At 34.6% G+C, this 12,451-nt stretch overlaps 2 protein-coding genes across 6 annotated transcripts in view; one reads left to right on the top strand and one right to left on the bottom strand.

Annotated features, from left to right (window-relative positions):
• TMEM64 (transmembrane protein 64) overlaps positions 1 to 12,451 on the bottom strand; it is a 59,878-nt gene that overhangs the window by 26,696 nt on the left and 20,731 nt on the right. The window contains exon 3 of one of the 4 annotated variants that reach the window (XM_059902422.1): positions 9,687 to 9,858. The exons of 2 other annotated variants lie outside the window; for them this stretch is intronic. In XM_059902422.1, the coding sequence (XP_059758405.1) occupies positions 9,687 to 9,858 (172 nt within the window). Of the gene's footprint in view, positions 1 to 7,764; positions 9,859 to 12,451 lie in introns of those variants that run through there. One more of the 4 variants, XM_059902423.1, reaches the window with a different exon arrangement.
• Positions 1 to 12,451, top strand: part of LOC132352113 (endoplasmic reticulum transmembrane helix translocase-like) — a 78,917-nt gene that overhangs the window by 60,210 nt on the left and 6,256 nt on the right. The window lies entirely within an intron of this gene.

Here is a 12,451-nt window from a genome sequence, read left to right as displayed (position 1 = left end):
TGGACTAGTATAGAAGGCACAGAATGGGGGAATAAGATGCTCCATTGCTAACTTTCTCTGATCCTGTGTCCTCCTCTTTCAACATGAGAATGCAGAACTAGATGAATCTTCATTCCTTTCAGCTTTAAAACACATTTTTCCAAAATTGAACAAACTAATTTAAAAATAAATTTCCCTGGAGTATGAATGTTGAGAGTAGAAGAGAACGCAGTAAATGCAGTATGAGTTTCCTCTAAGCTGTGCAGTTCTCTTAGGATGTGCTTCATCCTGTAAACATTTTGAAATTTTTATTTCAGAGATGGAAGAAAAGGAAAGTTAAGGAAATATCCTAAGATTAATTAGAATTGGAACTATATTTAACTGCAGATACAAATTAGATACTTACTCTAGAGAGCCATGATTCTGCTCAAGAAGTAGATGAAAAATAAAATGAAATTGAGATGGAAATGGTCCTTAGGTACAGAATCATAGCCTTCACACTGTATACATGTGTGGATATTTTTTGACTTGCACAAAATTATATAGCAAATTGGTGACAGTCAGAAATAAAGTGCATATGTCTCTTAACCCCCAGGTCAATGATCTATTTAATTCTCTAATATCAGTATCTTCTTATATAAGCTAATGGTATCTCATATCAATAAATTATAACATATAATCAATAAGCTATATAAATTATAGATTGTTCATCTTCCTCAGTATTTAAACAGTCTTCAGTCACTCCCATCTTAAGAGAAAAATCTTTTCTCAGTGGTTTTCAACCTTCAGTGGGTATCAAGGTATATGGAGCTCTTTAAAAAAAGTCAATGCCTAGGCCCTACCCGCAGAGATTATGAAAATAGGTAAGGGCAAAGCATGGATATTTTTTGAAAGGTGTCCAGGTGACTCAATGTGAGAGAACCACAGTCCTACCTCCTCCTTTTTCCCCACTCCCCAGCTACTGCTTTCTCCTCTTTAATTCATAGCCTTTTAAAAACTTTAAATGACATAATTAATGTAGAAACTATACAAGCAATGCAAATTTTAGAGTAGGTAAAGAAATGCAAATCTTTTTGAAAAGCAAGTCCTTTTCTAATTAATTTCAATGTTAATTGTAATTTTCCATGCTCCCACTGCCAAGTTTATTGAGAATGGTCTATATTTACAGTCTTCATTTACACTTTAACACACTTGCACGTGGCTTGCACACCACCTACTTGCTTGTAATTACTGCCACCAAGCTACCAATGACTGCCTAATTGTCAAACCCAATGAACACTTTCAAATTTTTAACTTATTTGGCCTCTCTGTAGTATTTAACAGCCTCCTATTTCTCAAAACTTTTTCTTTCCATTGCCTATGACACTCCCTCCTGGTTGCTATTCTCTCTGGCTGCTCTTTATCAGTCTCCTAGTCACCATCGTATTCACTTGGTACCAAATCCACATCAAAAGCCTCAAATACCATCTATGTGTGTTGATAATTTCCAAACATCTATTCCCAGTCCATATCTCTGGACCCACATATCCATTTAAGCAGTGTCTCTTGATCTCCATGCCTCATAGACATTTCAAACTCAACATCATCTCCCCCACCTGCAAACTGCTCATAAATATGTCACCATTCACAGAACCTGAGGAGCCATCACAGCTTCTCCCCTCTTTTTGGCACCCTCATCCTATACTCACCAAATTTATTTTCTATACCTCTCAAATGTAACACTTCCTCATTTTTAATTTTTTAACTTTTTATTGTTATGTCTTATTTGTGGCCTTCATCATTTCTCCCCTGGTCAGTCTTCAGAGTGAGTAGTAGTCTTGACTCTTCAATTCCTCCAATATTCTTAGTGTCATATAAAATGCAGACTCAATTGCCACTTTGATTTCTCCTCATCCATGAACATAAAATCCTAACTTCTTACTTTTTAATATTCTACATAAATCTATTCATATGATATATATGTGGGTATATAACACACACACATACACACACATCATATATGTAATTCTCCAGCCTTAATTCAATATTCCCCACTTGCTCTCTATATTCTATTCTAGCTGTATTTAATTATTTGCCATGCTCTTGTGCTTTTGTCTTTATAATGCTCTTCTTTCTCTTCCCTTGGACAATCTGCACTTATCCTTTCAAACTCAATTCAGTTATCACTAACTGTGGAATACTTTCCTACCCTGGTTCATTTCCCTCCCCCTCCCCCCACCCCCCACCCCACCCCCCACCCTTTAGTTCCCTCTGTCCTTGCTGCAACTCCTGATTCTAATTTAACCTTCTGCCTCTACGGTATAAACATTTATCATGGATCTGATCACATTTTATTGCAATTGTTCCTTTACTCTTCTACCTTTCCCACTAAATGAGAGTTCCTCTAGTATTATTCCTATCTCTCTAACTCCAAAGCCTAGCAGAATGTCTGATATCTAGCTAATTTTTTTTCAGTATTTTCTGAAAAAATGACTGACAATGAAAATTCAGAAAATTCAAATCTTGATAAAAGGGTAATATTGGCATCACAAACCACAATAAGGCAATAAACTTAAAGTCAACTGTTTATGAAGGAAATAACTTAGGTTCATAAGATATCAATTCAAATAAGTCTAAGTTATATGTTGGCTTAAAAAATTAAAAGAGCTGCTGGTAGAGAAAGCAGTCCACTGGGGAAAACTTACTAGACTGCAAACTCCTTCATTTTCCAAAAACCAAACAAACAAACAAAACCAACCCTCAAATAGCATAAAGTAGGATAAATTACAGGTTTCTTTGGTGAAATTTGTTTTCTTATTAGCATTTAGAAAGTGGCTAGCCTCTCAGACATGAATAGAGTCTATGAGGTGTAAAGGAAGAGGAGAGACATAAATACACTGATGCACCAATTCAAACGATGTACACAATAAGGAAAGGAATAAAATTCCTATCTGCACAACTTTCACCTTTTACCTAAAAAGACTAAGACACATAACAATGTGTCTTAGTCTTTTTTAGTCACAGATCCCTTTGAGAACCGTGTACTTTACAGCCCCTATCTGCAAAAATACAATAAGCTAAATAAATCTTCTTTAGAAAACTTCCCCAACCTCTACCTAAATTCAATGATCTAAGTACTCCTTTCACTAATTACACAATTTGTGCCATAATTTTTCACTGATATTTTACCCTGTACATATTATACAGTAGTTATTTTGTGTATATGTTGTCTCTCCAACTTCATTGTGTGCTCTGTAAACACAGAAGCCAGGTAAAAATTTTAATACTCTCCCCTATTCTGGTCCATAAATGATCAACTCAATGTAGTCTGCCAAATATACACTCAAATAGTCAAAGTGCTTCTCAACTCCTAAAAGGTTGGTTTTGGGTAATAATACCTAACGCTTATTATATACTTACTACCTACCAGGTATTACTCTCAGCACTTAACCCATTTTAATCTCTTTAATTCTCACAATTACCCCACGAGGTAGGCTATCATCCAGGTGAGGAAACTGAAGCACAGAGAGAAGTTAAGTAACTTCTTAATGTTTCAAGGTCATGTAGCCAAGAAGCAGTGGTATTGGGATTTGACCACTGGCAGTTGGCCTTAAGAGAGCCAACTTCAATATTGTACTATATGACCTCGAGTACTTGAACAGAATAGCTATCAATTGGGATGGTTTAATAAGAGGATGACTTCTACCATGCCAAAGAAAGGAATATAGGTTCATTTTACCTATTTTAAAAAAATTAGTGCAATTTTTCCCACTTTCCTTTTGGCTTTATTACCTTCATTCTCTCTCTTCTTCATTTCTTCTCTATTAGTCCCCCACACCAGCTCTCCACCACCATCAAAATAACCCATCTTAAGCTAGTAGGTTTCTTTTCACATTTTTCTCTCTACTCATTTAATCCGATATGAAGAGATGCACCTATTCACATGCACACAAATTCATGTATAGAAAGTCACATACACATACGTACTCATGCACAGGAAAGTGAGATAGGACTTTTTCTCAAAAATGTGGTATTTTTACTTAGTTTTCTGCATCTCATTTATTTCACAAAACAATACTTCCTGGAAATCCCTCTAATTTACTGGCATAAATCTGGTTCTTCCTTTCTAAGGAAGTGGCTAGTCAATCTCCCATGGTATGGATGGAAAATTATTTATTTAGCCATTCCCCTATGAACTGTGTTCACTTTGTCTCCAGTTGTTTGGCACTAAGAACAATGCTGCAATTAATATGGGGCATCAGAAATGCCAGAGGTGGAATGTGAAGTAGGCTCGCTGCAAATTCCTTCGAGGAAGTTTGCAGGAAGCTTCTCTGTATATGGTCTTCCTGAATTCTCTCCTCTTCGAGCAGCGAAGAACATTAAGGTCATTCAGCTCCTTCTCAGCCTTTTAGAGGTCAGGGAGAACTGACATATTTTTGTGAGACCGATATCAAACTTCCATTCGGAAACCCACAGATTTCAAAGCTGAAGTCTCCCCAAGATCTGCAGCTTTCCAGTCTTTCTTACCAGCATTTGCCAGCCCATGCAGGAGAAACCCCTGCTCTGGTTTTCTATACCAAGACCCCCACAAACTCATAATAGAGTTGATCCTAGCAGCCAAGTGGAGGGAAGCAAAGACACTCTCAGGTTCAATGTTACCAGAATCTGTTCCAAGTCCATTTAATAATTTAATGCACTGCTATGAAACCTACTTAGAATGCTGATTCCAAGCAAAGCTGTCCTATTATATATTTAAAGTAGAAATATGATAACATAAAACCAGTTAGTTAACTTAAAATCAGAATAAGTAACTAAAAAACCTTAGTGGAAAACTACTCAGTTCCCTGTCCTCCCAGCTGTGGTCAACTTGAGTGCAGGATTGTAAGAAATGAGCATGAAACAGGTCATGCATCAAAACATTTCTACTGAAAATGGCTTTATAACTAACAAAGACAGAATCAAAGAATTCACTCTTATGATGGTTATGAGTTTTATGCATCCTCGGATAAATATACTTACATTAAAACATACCACTCTAATTGTATACCTACTTCAAGAATTTTATAATTTTCAAATTACTCTTTTTTTTGGTTCAATATATATTCTACTCACTCTTTTCTATTCAGCTTCGTGCATATTTTTTGATTTTTAAGGCTTTCAACCATCCCACAGAATATTAGTCACTGTTAAGACAGTAGTATCAGTTAGTAATTAGTTAATTCACATAAACAACTTTGTTGAAACATGACAGAATGATTAAATATAAATTTACTACATACATATATCCTGTTTTAACACTATCACACATATAATGCTTTCCCTAAAAATGTTCAATATTTAACTCATAATACTGTATACTATTGAAATATGTTTTCCCCACACTCTTGAGTGCTGACAGGCACCCTCAGCCAAGGAGGATGAGCATGGCAGAAAGTACTGTACAATCTTGGGTAATGAACACACTGCTAACACATTTATCCAGTGAGTGCTCCACTGCACCACCCCGGCTGAAGGCAGTCTGCAACATGTGGTGTCCCGTCTTTGGCCTATTTTATGTTCTAGCAAGCAATTTTGACCTAAAATGTCTAGGAAAAGTATACATGCAACAGGATGGGATCTGCTACAAATAAATAAGGACAAGTGTCTTTCTAAGTATTAAGACAAAAGTTTTATGGCAGCTGGAATGGGCCCTCAAGGAAACAGTCATAGAAACAGGGTAGAGGTCAACAGGAAATTAGATTTACCAAAGTCCTGTAACATTATGAAAGGCATCATAAACATTACTGCAGCCTGAGATAAATGACTAACAATTGTTTGACTGGTAGGTAGCATTTCATGATTTGGCGATATTAGAAAAATAAATACTGAAGATCGAGTGTCAATGTAAGACATCAGAACCATTTCTCCACAGGGCCTCTGCTATAACCATAACCACCCCCATCTAAGGTCAATTACCAGCATTCCCATTTTTAGGAGCATGTCCTCATTTGCTCCTGAATTGTTCCCTCCCCTGGCATAACCTTTTATTTTCTCAGGCACATAAGTGACCTGGGATACCAATTATCAAGAGATTTTACTGATTTACCTTTAGAATTATCTATTTTAAATCTTCAGCTACTTTAGAAAACAGTCTGCAGCAATCACTTTGCAATTCAGAAGTACCAAGTTATTATTTAGTTGTTGAATTACTTAACAGTTTTCATTCAACATATGTGAGGTTATTGGAACTCCTTAGCTTTAAATATCCTGTGGAACAAGTGATTCCACTCCCTTCTTTTAAGCTTTTCAGGTTAAAGACATGACCTTTAAAAAAAATTATATCCTAAACAGTTTTTTATAACAGAAATTAGCAATGTCCAATTTAAAAACCAGATAGTGTTATTCAGACCACCATTCTGGTGCACTGAGTGGCCTGTGTCTGAAACAAAATTCCATCATTGAAGTCATCAACCTAGGTCAGTATCATTGCTCCTGAGGTCCTCATTAAACCTCTCTTATTCTCTGCAAATGCTGCCTGGTTTTGAACAGCATGGATTTACCATGCATCTCAGGATTTATCTGCATCAGCCTGGCACATACCTAGCAACTTTCAGCATTCTAAAGAAAGTCCCACAAATTTTGACGTATGTAAGCCATAGCACCTTTCCTAAGAATAGTTCCAATCAGCATTGCACATTAACAAACACATACTGGTATATGCTTGTAGCTCCACCACTTAACTTAATAGCTTCTCAGGGAGGGAAATGTTTTATAGTCATAGGCTTGATCCTATCAGGGGAAAGTCTTCTTAAAAGGTTTACAGTTGGTTACAAAGTGCATAAAAGGAGAGTATGGTTGGTTCTGAACAAACCCACAAAGTCACTTCTGAACATAAACTCAAAATACACATTCTAATGACAGAGATTTGGTTCTATTATTTTCACAAACCAAAGTACAGATTTCAAGTTATTTCACAAATCAGATGATCAAATGAAAATGGACATGAAAACATTTAGTAAATTATTATGTAAGTATTTTTAAAAAGAGGTGCTGCTGTTTAAAAATAATTTACATGACAGAACTTGGCAAAGAGTAAACAAAATCATTAGTAATAAACCAGAAAATGTGGAAAACTAAGAAAAAGGCCCAACGAATTAAAAATAGAACATATCTTTCATCAGATTTGAGATAAGGTATATTGTGTGCTTTTAAAAATATGCATAAAGTAACTTTAAACTGCACTTAAATGATTTGAGAAATCCAAAATATTTTCTCTTATAAATATATACTCTATGACTGGATGCAATATTTGGACAACATAAAAGGATCCTGTAGAAATTTGTTGCTGCCAGAAATCTGGGATACAGGGTTAAAGATGGAGTGAATAAGGCATGGTAATGCTTTGTACAATTTATAGACAGCTCATATAAAAAAACAGCTATCAAATAGCATGACTATAAGGGATAGTAGTTTATGTGGAGGCTAGAGATGATGAACAAAAGGAAAACTGCAGCTTTAGATTAGTATTTTAGAAATAGTAAATCCATACTATTTTAAGTAAAAATGGATGATTTTATTATATAAAATTATGTTGGCAGAATACAGAAAAATTACTTCTCTTTTACCTTTACATATTTAAGTACTAAGCAAAATGCAACAGTTGGAAGAACTCATGACAAACTACCAAAAGGTATTCATTTGGCAAAATTATTCAAGTTACAAAATGCTAATTAAATAAATGCACTTCAAAATACATGAAGTGTAATACAAGTGTATGAAAGTAGTAATCTTAAATTATTGATTTCTTTACCAAAAACTAAACACAAACAAGAAGCACAAGAGAAATACTGTCAAGTTAGACAGAAAAGAATAAATCAAACATATTGTTTATTGGGATAATTAAACTAAATAATTTTTAAAGATAACCAAACAAGTAATTAGGATTCAAAAAAGAATAATAATATTCCATTACTATATATTTTTTTCTACCAATAAAAGAAGGAAGGATTTGTAGGCCAATTGAATGCTATAGACCCAGGTGCCTATAAGATCATTTACACTGAGTTCTTCTTGGTATGGACATATGAACTTCACTGTTACTCAAAGGTGAGCAAATTTAGGCATTATGAAGGACAGGAAAACAATTATACCTGCAACAGGGCAAAAAATTTACAAATTAAAGTGGCCAAATGCATCTTTAGCATAAAACTAAAATAATCTGCTTACAAATAATTCTTTTGCACTTTAGTAAATCAGGGCAAAGATTTTACCCTAATGAAAAGGCAAATGGGAGGTCTCTGATAAGGTGACATCTTCATAGCTAAAAAAGAGATACCTATCAGAAAATTTGCATTCATATCTATAATAAGCTACTGTAAATAATAAGTTATAAGCTAATGTAAAAAAAAAGAATCATTAAGTTCACAATTAAGCTATTTTAAAAATATAAGGTGATAAATGAATAATATGTCATATGAATCATACTGCCAAATCATTATATTCTATACACATAAGTGCTATTAATAAATACACTCAATTCATTCTACAGGAGAAAGAATTGCGAGACTCAATTTCACATTTCAGAATTCCTGAGTCTTATCAGAGAAAAATAAGTACCAAAAACCAAACAAAATAAGCCTACTCTATAGTACGGCAAATAATACAAATCTGGGCATTAAGTTAACATTACTTATAGTTTTAAAGATGAAAACTATGGGAAAAATATATATGTACTTCAATGGAATTATAAACATGATTTTAAAGCTTAGTTTTTTTAGAAAGGCGTTTTGATCAAACAAGGTCACCTGAGTGACATCTTCAATGATGGTAAGCCCACCACTTTAAAGGAATAACATCTTTATTTCAAAGCCTAATTATGAATATAAAAAGAAAAAGAAGTTTATTTTAATAAAATGTTTTAGTAAGACTGCAATAGGACAGCCCTTTGATGGAAGACCTAAGGAGGGTAAAACCAATGTAATGAAATTAGAACTCAAGTTCTAATTTGAGCCACTACCAATTTAAATAAATTTCCCTTTTGCTTTGTATATTACACAGTGAAACTAAAAAAGGTATCTTAAGAGCACTTCAGTCCCACAATGTAGGATTTAAGCTTGTGTGTATCAGTATAAATGGCCCTGCAACAATATGATCCTTACAAAAATACATTCAAACAAAAGTTTATGTCTATTTTCTAACTAGCAAGGAAAAGGAAAGCAAAGTGGTCCCACCTAACACAATTAGAAAAAAAAAAACAAAACACCGTTTATCCTTTCTGGAAAGACTACCAAAGCAAAGAATGTCCAATAATATTATACATTTAAAATTGCATACTTTTACTCATCTTTATAAGTAGGAAAGATGCTTACAACTATTCATAGACTTTATAAATAAAGACACTAAGCAAAAAAATATTTGGATTATTTCTCTGTTCATAAGTACCCATAAAGAAAACAATGAAGAAAAACTAAAGTGCAGACCTATAGGCCATTACGGGTATAATAAATGATAAAGAGTTGCAGCCAAAATTGCATCTACATTTACACTTACCTATCCAGAAAATGATTCTTGCTTTTTAAAAAATGTGCAATTTAAAAACTAGTCAGTTTCTGTTTTGTTTTGTTTTGTTTTTTTGTGCTGTAATACAATTAGAACTTGCATCTGCCCACTAGTGAGGGGATTGCTAGACCTTGGATTGTTAGGCTCTAACAATCATACATTTCATTAGAATCATACAATATTGATTCCACCTCCAGAAAATTTTAGGGTCCTCTTGTTGTAGGATGAAGAGCCACTGATATTTGGTTGATTGCCTTTAACCAGAGAGGTTTTCAGTTCCATTTCACAAGCTACAATAGCTGCATTCAATTCCACTTGAGCTCGATGAACTACATAAAACATGAGGCCTATACTTATAATAATCTGTGAATAAAAATAAAATATTACAATTAACAATATTTTACATTGAAAAAGGGGAGAAATATATCCAATAAATATTTGTCTTAGAAATGTTACAAACAGGATGCTTGTCAAATATAGTTAGGTAAAATTTTTAAATAGTTTACACACAGTTGTCATTTATTCTTCCTTTGGCTGCTGGGTGTGGAGGGCCAAAATCTACAGGGTAACCATTATATGGTATCCGGTTAACACAAGGCAACTATACATCCCTTTTAGTCCATATTAAATGATGTTTGTTTGATACAAGTCAAGCTTCTCTCTTTGTACCAAAAAGTTTCCTTCAAGGAATAAAAAAAATTTCTACAATAGAGGTAAAGCTGGCTAAACTTTATTAATGTAATAATGTAGTATTATTTCTGTGCAGAACTATAAATGTCCATAGGTATTTTTAAGCCCACTTAGAGAGAAGCACTACCATTTGCAAATGACCTACCTGGTGCAGCCAAAATTAAAAATATTAAGAAACACTTTTAAAAAATGAAATGCTGGACTTCCCTGGTGGCACAGTGGTTAAGAATCCATCTGCCAATGCAGGGGACACAGGTTCAAGCCCTGGTCCGGGAAGATCCCACTTGCCACGGTGCAACTAAGCCTGTGTGCCACAACTACTGAGCCTGTGCTCTAGAGCCTGTGAGCCACAGCTACTGAGCCCACGTGCCACAACTACTGAAGCCTGCGCGCCTAGAGCCTGTGCTCCACAACAAGAGAAGCCACCATATGAGAAGCCCACACACCACAACGAAGAGTAGCCCCTGTTTGCCACAACTAGAGAAAGCCCGTGCACAGAAATGAAGACCCAATGCAGCCAAAATTAAATAAATTTAAACAATTAAAAAAGAATGAAATGCCAATAAGCTTCAAAAGAAATTAACCAGAGATTGTGAACACGAAACTGTCTATACTTTTCAAAACAAAAACAAAGGGACATGGTGAGGGGAAAAATGCCAGTCAAAGGGATAACTAGAAAAAGCATTAAACTGAAAATCAGGTTCTAGTCTTGGTTTAGCCACTCACTAGTGCTGTGATTTCAGGTAAGTCCCTTTAAACCACATGGGCTTCTCCCACTGTCCAAAAGTTGTGGTCCCTCTGTGCTTAAACATTCTACATATAATTCAGCACAATGAATGTCTAAGCAGTCTACATCTTTTAAATGGTATTTATTCCAAAGTTCATTTTAAAGCAGTTCTTTAGAGTTCAGAGCAAATATTCTCAGTAGATATTGTTTAATGTCCCAGCAAGCTTTCAAAGGCTGCTCTAAGCATAGTGATCCTTAAATATAACACTGTTTCAATTAAGCCTACCTATAATTTTATGGGAGAAATATTCTAGATACAAGTGTTGAGGGAGGTAGGGGGAAGGGTAGGATACTGGGAGTAAGGTAGGTTGAGTAGATGGGGGAATCTGGAACTTGCACAAGGGAATCTGTACATTAAGCGAATACCCATTACTTAATACAATTCTAAGCAAATTAGTTATTTTATTTTATTTTATTTTTTATGTTATAGGAAACAAAGATATTTATTTTATTCATCCTTATTTAAAACATTTTCTTTTTTAATATTTTAATTTTATTGGAGTATAGTTGATTTACAATGTTGTGTTAGTTTTAGATGTATAGCAAAGTGATTCAGTTACACCCACACATATAGTCATTCTTTTTTAGAGTCTTTTCTCATATAGGCTACCACAGAATATTGAGTAGAGTTTCCTGTGCTATACAGTAGGTCCTTGTTGGTTATCTATCTTATATATAGTAGTGTATGTATGTTCACCCCAAGCTCCTGATTTATCCCTCCCTTGCCATTTCCCCTTTTGTAACCATAAATTTGTTTTTGATGTCTGTAAGTCTGTTTCTGTTTTGTAAATCAGTTCATTTGTATCTTTTTTAAAAATCAGATTCCACATATGAGTAATATCATATGATATTTGTCTTTCTCTGTCTGACTTACCTCACTTAGTATGATAATCTCTAGGTCCATCCATGTTGCTGCAAATGGCATTATTTCATTCTTTTTTATGGCTAAGTAGTATTTCATTGTATATATATACCACATCTTTTTTATCCATTCCTCTGTTGATGGACATTTGGGTTTGCTTCCCTGTCTTGGTTATTGTAAATAGTGCTGCAATGAACATTGGGGTGCATGTATCCTTTTGGATTACGGTTTTCTCCGGATATATGCCCAGGAGTGGGATTGCTAGAGCATATGGTAGTTCTATTTTAAGTTTTTTAAGAAACCTCCATACTGTTCTTCATAGTGTTTCTACCAATTTACATTCCCACCAACACTGTAAAAGGGTTCCCTTCAAATTAGTTATTTTAAACGTAGGCCTTTAAATCTTGTCTTTGTTCTCTAACATGTGAGCTCTCTTAAAAACACAAGATATACTTATTGAACACCCTAAGTTTGATACTATGTGGATGGTGATACAATGTAAAGATATGAAAAAAGTGTTAACTAATTGGGGGAGGGTGTGGATGAGATGCTAAGTTCTGCTTAGGACATGCTGAATTTGAGGTGCCTATTAGATATCCAAAGCAATTCAGTGAATG

This window comes from Balaenoptera ricei, chromosome 17, assembly GCF_028023285.1.
Source record: "Balaenoptera ricei isolate mBalRic1 chromosome 17, mBalRic1.hap2, whole genome shotgun sequence".
In the NCBI taxonomy this organism is placed as follows: Eukaryota; Metazoa; Chordata; class Mammalia; order Artiodactyla; family Balaenopteridae; genus Balaenoptera; species Balaenoptera ricei.
This window is presented reverse-complemented; position numbering and strand designations above follow the sequence as displayed.